The sequence below is a fragment of the Eulemur rufifrons genome, chromosome 6 (assembly GCF_041146395.1).
Source record: "Eulemur rufifrons isolate Redbay chromosome 6, OSU_ERuf_1, whole genome shotgun sequence".
In the NCBI taxonomy this organism is placed as follows: Eukaryota; Metazoa; Chordata; class Mammalia; order Primates; family Lemuridae; genus Eulemur; species Eulemur rufifrons.
Window position 1 is genome coordinate 24177306 of NC_090988.1, and position 11279 is coordinate 24188584.

Genomic DNA, 11279 nt, shown 5'->3' on the forward strand with positions numbered 1-11279 from the left:
CTAAGATGTACCTGTATATGATACCCTACACTGGAGGATTAAAATATGATGGTAAGACTTTTATGACTTTAATGGGGCGTTACACTAAGCCACCTATCACAATAAGGACATAAGTTAAAAGAATGTCAGTCAAGTGCCTAGAATGAAAAATACAAAAGTATCTTTTTAAACTAGAAAACCATATTTGACTCTTTAGTACAAAAGTCCTTTAAGTTTAGATATACTAATAGTTAGCTTAATTATATTAGAGAAAGTTGGGATATACTGGATGTTAATCACAGAAGAGTAATATAATAATATTAACAAATATTTATTGAATACTAAATTATTGCTATAAAGTCCAGGTGTTCTTGAAATAGTTAATGGACTAAATTTTATTTTTCCTCAATTTTTAGGCCTGACTAAACATAAACCATCTTGGACATATGAAAATAGATTTTAATTTTAAAGAACTCTTTCAAAAAATGGCTTTAAGACCTTCTTCACTAATGCAATTTTTGATGTTTATTGATTGTCAAAAAGAAATTCTCTTATATCTATTCTATGTTCCTTCGTCAGGGAGAACTGTAGCTGGTAATCATCTTCAATATGAAAATATGGAAATAAGAGGACATTATACTTTCTATCATGGTTAGCCCAATTAAATTACATATTGCACTGGAGAACCTATAATTAATTTCATGTTGCTGATCATGGGCATATAGAGATTTTTCTTTTGTATTGAAGGCTCATAACTGTTTTTTTATGCATGCCTATTTTGTTATTCTTATAACTACTCAACTTTATTGTCTGTGATCTCTTTTCCAGTATCACCAAAATCATTCTGAAGCTAAACCTCAGTTTTAGGATGCTAAACAAACACTAAACATACCAACAGAAAACTAAACTCATGCTCCCTTGTTATACATCATTAAATCAGTATTTATCAAGTTGTATTCCAAACAGAAACTCCATGGCATGGCACAGAGCACATTCTGAGGAGTAGGGAAGAGAATTTTTAAGTGGGAAATAGCTGTGCATATACTCCCCAATTCAAACAGAACTCTGCTTTTGCTTGTTTTAAATATTGGGCTTCCATGCAAGATTTGCAGGATTGTACTGCTTGAAAGGAAAATAAAAGTCTGAAAAAGCACCAATTTAGGACAACAAAAATATTCATCACCAAAATTACTATAGAAGTCTAATATGAAATAATCACTACCCTCCAGTTGGTTATGAACATAATAGCAGTATAATCATGAGAGTAGCTTTGAGAACTGGAAAGGGATAAGGAAAAAGGAAAGGAGAAAGATTTCCTTTACCTTACAAGGTTTACAAATTGAGGTGAAATTAATACTAGCAAGCACATCTAAATAATCTAGATCCAAGTGGGTCATTAGTCTGAAGATGATGAAGATATATTTAGCAGATGTAAAAATGTCTTATTAATGGAAGCAGAAAACATGGACTCAAATTACTTTTCTTCTTTTTTACCCATTTCTTATAAATGGTAACAATAGTTAGGTAAAGAGCTGCGATTAACTTTATTTATATGCAACTGGATTACTAAGGTTGTTTCTCAGGTTAACACACCTGAGATAACAAGAAAGTTTATTGCCCACTGATCTATTAGAATATATAATATTGATGACAATTGGAATTATGTACTCAGAGTTATAAAGAGATGTAACACAATATAAGTAATGTTTGTTTGCCTTTGACAGACTCCACACTAATATAATTAAACAACAAACTCTGATTCCTTGATTCTTCACGTGGTCTTGTAAGGATTTTCTTTAAAAACAATAAGAGAAATGGGGCACTAACTGCCAACTAACCTGTAAGTAATACCTGCAGCACTCATCTAGAGGGAATTTAAGCTATCCTTTAATCAATATTGCTTCTAGTAAACTGAGGCTTATGAAACATTCCACTGAGAGGCTAATAGAAATATAATGTGAACCACATATATAGTTTTAAGTTATCTAGCATAGCACATTAAAAAAATTAAAAAGCAGTTGACATTAATTTTTGTATGTATTTCATTTAACTCAATATACCAAATTATTTTAACATGTAATCAACACAAAAAGTTATTGAAATAGTTAACATATTTTTGTACTAAGTCTTGGAAATCTAGTATTTTTTTACATTTATACCATATCTCGATTTGGACTAGACATATTCCAAGAGTTCAATAGCCCCACATGGCTAGTGGTTACCATATTGGATCACACAGGTCTACTGTACATAATTTGAATGTTTAATTAAATCTCCTGACTGATGAGTAGGCCTTATTGGTGCATGTTTGTGCAGAGCATTAGGATAAATGTTTTGTTTGCTAATAATCTCAGGTGAACCACTTTGGCTAGTGGGATCCATGCTTGCATTGCCACTATGTTGGAGATAGCTAAACACCAGAAGAATCCCTCTGGCCAAAAGTGGTTCACCTGAGATTATTAGTGAACAAAATATTTATCCTAGTGCTTTGCACAAATATGCACCAATAAAGCCTACCCACCAGTCAGGAGATTTAATCTAACTCCAGAAACCTGCATTTTCTGACCAAGAGGGAAGAAGTGCAATGATGGGGGTTGGGGGGAGGAAGTTTTAATAGTCTGTTCGTATGAAAAACAGAAGTCTGGAGTGCCAGCTTCCATTCCAACACTAAGCAGCAGAACCTGTGCTACAGCATGATATAGAGGTAATGATGAGGTTCTGGGTTTTTCTTTCACCATTCTCATTTTTTATAAATTTTGGCAGAAGCTAAAATAGGATATAGAGATTTAGTTAATTGTAATGAAGTCAGCTGACTAAGTCACAGAAGCATAATGAAGAAATCAAACACTTTTAGGAACCAAAGGGCTCTGACACCAACTTGTCATACTCCCACTTCCAGTGGTTCACAAGACTGTACTTTCTTAACGACATGACAAGTCATCTGAACCTAAAACCACACGGAAATTTAAAAAGCACTGGATTCATTTAAGTAAGTAAGTGAATTTAAACTAATGGGTACATGTGGATAGAGACTAATTCTATACTCCACAAGAGTAGAATGCTGGAAGATATATTTTTTAAGAACTCCTCTGGTAATTCTGACATATAGCCTTGATTGTAGGTATTCCTCAAGGACCTATGACTTTCCCTCACTACTCTCTCCTTTGGCCATTTCATGGCTTTTGGCCTTACATATTATCACTAGGCAATCATAAAGTAGTTATGGATTATTACAAGAAAAAAATAATTTTGGGAAAAATCAAACAATAGATAGATAATCTTTTTATAGGTCTTCTCAAACCCATAGGCATACATCTATGATACAGTTGCTTGCTCCAAATTGATCTCTACCTCATTGCAAAATTATCAGCATAAGGCACAACTTTACTCTTGACACTTCTCTATTTAAACCCCCTCAATTACCCTTGTATTACAGAGCCACACTAAAATTCACTAGCTTAGCATTCAAGGCCTTGTAAAATCCGGCTTGAATCTTTTCAAGTTAATTTTTCCCCTTTTATTATATGATGAAGAGTATAGATTTTGAAGTCAGCCATATTTGGGCTAAAATTATGTTTTGCCTTGGAAGTAATTTAAATAATGTGTCATTTGGTTATAAATGAAAGATAATACCACCTCCACCTGAAAAGGCTATTTGGATGATTACATGTTGGTCCCCATACTTGTATGTGGTAGAACTTGCTATCACCTACTAAAAACAATAGTTCTCAAATTTCAGTTCACATCAGTATTAAAACGAATACTTCTTACAAAAGGATGCCTGGGCTACACTTTGAACTTGACTTGGTAGGTCTGTGTGGAGCTCTAGAACTACATTGTCCAAAATGGTAGCCAATAGCCACACATGGCTGCTTAGCACTTGAAATACAGCCATTCTGACTTGAGATGTACTTTAAAGGTAAAATGCACAACAGATTTCAAAGACTTAATTATCAAAAGAATAAAGCAAAATCTCCTTAATAGCTATTTTTTTTATTACATGTTAGAATGACATTTTGGATATATTAGCTTAAATAAAATACATTATTCACATTAATTTTACCTGTTCCTTTTTACTTTTTAATGTAGGTACTAGAAAATTTCATATGACGTACATGGTTTGCATTGTATTTCCACTGAACAGTACTGCTACAGACTCTGCACTTTTAACAAGGTCCCCAGATGATTCTGTGCTAGGCATCTTCAGATTACTTTCTGAGAAACAGTATATGAAAATCTAAGCTCTCCAGAAAAAGAACTGATATCTTTACACATATACCTTTTAATCCTCACACTGCTCTGAACATTGTGGGAAGTTAATTATATACTGATTGAATTTGGGTGTACTTTAAATTTTGAGCCACCAAAATTTTCATCAAACAACAAAATTTTATTAGAGGTTTGGCTTTTGTTTCTTTTTTCCCCTATCCCCTAAAGAATTATTTTTGAATTGCATTTGAATGGAGCAAAACACTTCAAATGATAGCTCTGATTTGTTCTCAGATTAATAAAACAAATAGTTTATGTCTAGAAGAATTAGAATTTTTTCCTATCTATGGTTATTTCAACTCCATATAGAAATGGACTATTTGACTAGATTCCAAAATTGTTGAATATTATCATACTCAAGTTCTTCATTTCAAACTAGTGATTAACACTAAACCTGGAACATACGCTGATTTTTACAACCACAGTAATTTAGCCAGATCAGAAAAAAAGAGACGTATCTGAGAAACAGGGGTCTCTACACAGGTACAAATGAGGTGAAGATGGCTGTGTGCCCTGAAAGGAGAGAAAGAGAAAACTGACGCTTTCTAAAGCTAATACTGGGATACACAATAATGTTGACATGAATGACTGTGAAAGGAAAACAGCCACAGCATTAGAAATAACTTTTAAAGATCAGTTGGTAATAATTTTCAGCAAAGATTTTTCCACTTACCTCATTGCCACATTGCTGCCATCAATAACTATTGGTCTCAGATTTTCACCATCATCTGTTACAATCTCTTGCATTGGAGATTCAGACCGCTGAGATTCCAGGGAAGATGTTTCCCGCATTATACTGTTAATGGTACTAACTGTTTGATCAGCCTCACTTTTATTTCCAAGTTTGACAAGTTCTCCCAAAATATCATTGATTAAAGCATCTGTACCAAGTTTGTTTAGCACAAGCTGAACCTGTTCTTCAGAATAACCTAACTTAAGTGCAAACTCCAGTTTTGTTTGGTATTCTCGTACCACATCAGGGGGTTTCTTCCCTTCCTTGGATGTAGTCTGGGACTCCTCGGGTTTAAAGTCTTGCAAAATTTCATTGCGCTTCAGTATGTGAGGCTCTAAACAGGGAGACCTACATAGTTGTCTGTGAGTCTTGGTTAATAAGCATGGCTCTACTGAAATGCTACTCAATTGTTCTGACTCATGATCAGAATTTGTGCTTTCTTCAGAGTCACCAGAGCTTGCATTCTCTTCAGACACCTCCTTTTCATCCTTCCCAGCATTAACTGTATCCATTGTTGGTTTATCTACTGTCGACCAAGGTACAGCTGCACTTAACTGTGGGTCAGCGTTCTCCACATACAGGTGGCCGAGATCGTGCCCCAGGTGATCCTTCAAGCCCATGAAGCTGTTAAGTGTACTTGACTCCACTTTGCTGTTTTTTCTGTATTCCTGAATGCAAAGTACCCCGTATTCCTAGAGAAGAATGTAAAATATTTACAATTTCATATTTATGGTTTGATATGTCTCAATAGAGAAGTCAAAAAAGGATTACTAAACTATTGAATACCTACTTTGTATTTTATCTACATCTTCTCCTCCCTCACAATGCCCTTGCCAAGATAGTATCATGCCCCCATATTGCAGATGAAGAAGTTATGAATTAGAAAGCTCATATTAGTGCTCCAAGGCAACAAAGTAAATAAGTAGCAAAACTGGATTTTTTAACCTAGTTTCCTCTAACTCCAAAACCCATGCTTTCCCCACTAAATCATGCTTCTTCTCAACCTTGATGGAAGAGATTTCTCTACTTTTAGAAAGATTTATAATTCTAGAGTGACACACAATATTATCAAACAGCATGTTTTAGATATTCCACGACAGGTTATTTATATTTTCTATAACAGAATTCATAAAAATCTGTAAAAATTATTTTAAAGAGAAAGCCACGTAGAAAGAAAAGGAAAACATTATCATACTTGAAAAACTGTCATTAATTTGGATGTTTAACAACAATCTAAAGAGGTTTCAAAAAGAATGTGGGTACTGCAAAGAAAGAACACATATTCTAAAATGGCTAGCAAGGGATTAAATAATTACAAAGTGAATTAAATTCCACTTAGAGATCAATAAAGTTTTGCCATAATAATCATGATTTCATGACTATGAAACACAGTAACACGATATAATTTTTAACATTATGCTACCCTTATTAAGCACCAGGGACGCTGTAGTCTATTTCAATCAAGGAAAAATATAAAAGTTGTTTTATTGTATGTGCATTTATGGAAAGCAGAGAAATTAAATACATAAAATTAGGAGCAAATAATTAAGTACATTAAATAAATAATGTTATCTCAGTTTCCTGAATTTTATGTCAGAAAATATTTCTGTCTTACATAAGATTAATTAGCCATTAATTTGCATTTGGTTAAAAATGCAAATCATCTTTTCTCCTATTTTCTTCCATAGGAATACTTCTACTGCTTTAAAATGCTTTTACTGTTTTACTATTCTTCCTTAAAGTCTATTGGAAATAATTGTTATTTCTCTACTAGGGATAGGATAGAAAAATAAGGATATTTTCTCTTGTGCTTCATTGTAAGGACTATATCTACATCAGTGGTTTACTTATTAAGGCAAATCCAGTGTTCTACCGAGGTATAACATTAGCAAGCCAGTGGTAGCTGAATTTGAGACTGTCATAAAACACTTATTTAAATAGCCTTAGGAAAAAAAGTGGGAAAACATTTTATTCTAAAGCTCTTCAACATCATATTTACACTAGAAAAGAGCCATTATACAAATGTTAAAAGAAAATGCTAAGTGATTTTCTGAGAAGTCATAAATTTGAAAGCATACCTGGTAAACTTACTAGAGTCAAGTATTTCAACATAATGAAATAAATTTTTTTAACTATGGTAAATACTAGAGAAGAGAACATGAAATCTCTAGCTTGATAATACACTTAAAATTCCTTCTGTGTAGAACTCCTACACACTTCTATAGGAGTTTCTTCAAGAGGTTATTCCCTGAGAACACAGACAACTTTAATATCATTGTTCTATTAATAATACAGCATTCATTAGTTTTAAAGAAACATCAAACTCTCCTAGCTCCTGATTGTACAATTGATAAAAAAGAAATATCCCTTAGGAGAGTCTATGCTCATCTGCTTCATTATGAAGCTGTATACATTTCAGTTTTTTACCTATTAACATGATATGCATGAGACCAATTACTTAGAACTGAAGGAAGGGATTTTGAAAGTGAATCTGTACACCCTGTGATTTATTAACTACTGTAATATACTAACACCATAATGCAAGCAACAAATCACAACAGCATCCTAATAAAGGGATACAGTTAAAAGAAAAATCCACACTGTGGCCTTCGTAGAGCTCCCACCAAAAGTATCTTAAACAAGGAAAACCTATTGGAAGCTGGGCTGCCTGGCAACCAGAAGCTGGTTGCTAAGCTGCACTCCTTTAACATGCCATCATGAATGCTAGCACAGTGAAAGAATAATTTGGTATGAACAAAAGCCTATAAAAGAGACTGGGACTTAAGTGCGTCTGGTTTACCCTCCGAGAACAATGCAGCTGCCAAACCAATCTGGAAGCTCCGACATCATTGTTCTGTAAACCCCACAATCTGCTCTGACTGCAGGAAGTACGTTTAATGGGCAACATTTTTGATCTCCCCTGAAAAGTTTGGGTTTTGCATAAGTGCTGTTGTGAGATAATTCTTCAAGATAATGACTTGCTGACCAAATCTCTGAACTGAACTAGGAAATATTATTTTAATATTGAGCAGTAGTGGGTTTTTTTTTTTTCTTTTCTTTTTAACTATATCAGGATGAATACTTTGAAAAATACAGAGGGGAACATTAGAATGAAATTGTTTTGCTTAAAGGATAAGTGAAATTATTCTTAATTTTTACATTTTTCAAAGAAATAAAACCAGACACTGTAAAGTTTTTAAACTGAAAATTAATCACGCCAAAAAACCATTTAAATATTTCTATATCTTCAATCTAACATTTTAAAAAAGTGTTGATGATACTACCTAGGTCTGTTCTACTATATAATTTGATATGGCTATAATGATAAGAGGGAGAAAAAACTGGGATTATCAGTTGTTTGTTTTTTATATTAAACTACACAAAACTCATTTATATACCAATGTATTTAGTGAATGCCACACACCTTTAACTTGTGATAATTTATGTAATTTGTACATAATATTTAAATAAAAAGTTTACAATAATTAGGTTGATTTTTAATGCTAAGGGGAAATGTAAGCTTGACCTACTTTTAAAAAATTAACATTCAGTCTTGTTAGGCAAAATAATTTTTGTTTTAAAGTATTCTGGTTGAACTTTTGCATACTGACAGGCATCTCTTCATCTCCTAGATTTCATTGGTTAGTGCAGAGAAAGTTATCCAATGTCATCTTGTACTAACCAAGCAGTTAAATGATTTTTAGTTCCTGTAAATCAAGAGATTAAATAAGAAACAGTACAAATAAGGACAAGTGAGTTCAATTTCTAGGTCTATAAGCCACATATATATTCTCTATCACATAATACAAATTTGAAATAAACTGATTTGTACTGATGTAAATCATAAAGATTCAGTTTTTAAAACTTTAATTTCTAGAATGCTTCCTTACCCACTTGTAATTAGTAAAAGATTGCCCTGACTTTATATAGCACTTAAAAACAACCCAGAATTTGGCAAAAATCTTGAAATCATCAATAAAAAGTTAAATGCTAAAGATTTAAAAACATAAAATATTTTCATAGACTGCAGTATTAGTTCATGTAATAAAATACGTAAAACTCACAAGGAATTATGAGAAACAAATTATTATGAGAAACTTCAGAAAAAGAATGGTATATGATCTTTATTTTTGTTCAGCACCTTCAAAACGATCAACATAATTTTCAAGAAGACAGAAACAACACCAATCACATGACAAAATGTACTGTTACATGTAAGGTAGAAAATACTTTTCTCCTCATTTTTAAACCATTTATTAGGCTTTTAAGTTTTGCATTTACTCAAATTAAATTTAAATCAACAATCTTAAATTTAAATCAACTAAATATTAAACAAGGGTAATTTTCCTCATTTTACAAAGCAGCAGCATAGTCAAAGTTTCACAAAGTAGGTCAGTTTATATTCCCATAGTTATCAAAAAATTCCAAGAAATACAGCTTAACTTTTAAACTTCATATCAGGGATCCATTGTAAGTGGCCTTTACATACCATACTCTTGAACACAAAAGGTATTGGGCAAAAATATAATGATCTAAAAACAGCTTTCTACAGTTACTGATCTATAGATTCCCTCCAGATACTATACTGCAGTCAATTTTTCTTGCTAAGAGCAAGCTAAAAAATTAGTATTATTTGTTGAAAAAAGAACTAAATCTTCATGTTAATTTTGTAGATGATGATGAAGTGTAACTAATTCTTTTAATTGCCAAAAGAAACTTTCTATTAGCTGAGTGCAGGTTTATGATGTAATAGCTATTCACTAGAAATTTATCACATACGCTAAAATTCTTCCATTTAGTGAAGAGATTTTTGAAAGTTCTCATTAGATAACTTGGATAATTCTTCATATCAAATGATGTAAAAATTTTTTTTTATATTCTAGAGAGCCTCCTATTAATCAGGAATATTAGACCATAAACTTGTTAAAACTATTTATTTGTTTGTAATGTAAAGTTACAATGCCATAAAAGTGGGTTCTGGTTGTTATCCAAATGGTAATACTATGAGAACAATGAAAATAAAATAATGAATATGTAATAAATACCTACTGCTGTAGTCTCTGTGTATTTAATTACCATTGTATTTGAGTGAGTGCTGTTGTCTGCATCCCTCTAGCTAACAAAGGAAGGATGTCCCTTTGAACAGATTGGTTAATGCTCTGGGGCAACAGATGTCTACTGGAACTGCAGGAGACCAGCAACTGGTGGCCTGCCCATCTTCTGAAAACTTTCAATAGACTTATGCATATGTTCACACAATAGGGCATGTGGTAGAAATGAAAACCTCTTTTTAACCCTTTATGCTCTTTCTTTCCCTCCCAACTGATAGATGTAAGTCTTTGTCTCTTCCCTTCCCCATTACAGAACTCTTGAAAGCAATAGTTCTTGCAATGACATCTTTAGTCTAATAACTGAAACTAATGCAAAGGAAAAAACAGGAAGGAGAAAAGAAATTAGAAACTGTACATGAATATTCAAATTGCTGACAAAGCAAGTGAATGCTTAATCACCATCTACCTTTAGCTGAAACATCTACCTATATCAATCCATCTCCTCTAGCTAGACTATTAAGACAATGGAAAAACCTATATTAAATTTTACCATCATTTTAACAGCACCTAGATATGACAGTGACATCTTAAGAAACCTGAGAATTTGACAAGAAGATAAAATCTAAATCACTGTTTATTAAAATATCAGAAATTTTTTATAACTTGTCCTTAAGCTCCAAATGATTACATGCCATGCTTAATGCCTTACAAATGTTCTTGAAGCTATAAGTAATTATTTATATAACTCCAGAATACAAAAATGTAAAAATCTGCTTCACAGAAATATTTTACAGAAAGAATTGAATTTTCTGGTAGGTTGGCACTATGTAATAATTTGTAGGCTTTCATTTGAGGTGCTTTCTATCTTTTATAGAGTTCAAATTCATACTCTGAATATTTATCAAAGTTTAACTTCCAAGGCATTAAGTAGCACAGATACTCACGTTAGCAGGAAAATACAAAGACATTGGTTTCTGTAGCAGCTTCACAGTAAACTCCTTAACACAATTTTAGCTGCAGACTTCCAGGCAGGCAAGAAGAACAATGAATGGTTGAACAGATGGAATAGCAATGTCTTTGCTTAACCTATTACCGAGTGGAGTAACAGCCAATCATAGGCCAGAAAGCTCACAATTAGTTGGCCAGGCAGATGCAAGACAACCTCAGCACCCTGCGTCAGGTTCGTAGGTTTCTAAGATAAGCAAGTTGATGTCATTCTCTGGGTCTGCCCCGGGCAGCATGTGTAT

General features: G+C 32.9%; 1 protein-coding gene across 1 annotated transcript in view; it reads right to left on the minus strand.

The window, feature by feature from the left end:
- ZC3H12C (zinc finger CCCH-type containing 12C) overlaps nt 1-11000 on the minus strand; it is a 30765-nt gene extending 19765 nt beyond the window's left edge. The window contains exons 1-2 of the mRNA XM_069468965.1: nt 10977-11000; nt 4922-5673 (exon numbers count right to left, since the gene is read on the minus strand). Coding sequence (XP_069325066.1) covers nt 4922-5673; nt 10977-11000 — 776 coding nt within the window. The remainder of the gene's footprint in view (nt 1-4921; nt 5674-10976) is intronic.
- Nucleotides 11001-11279: the final 279 nt, after the last annotated feature.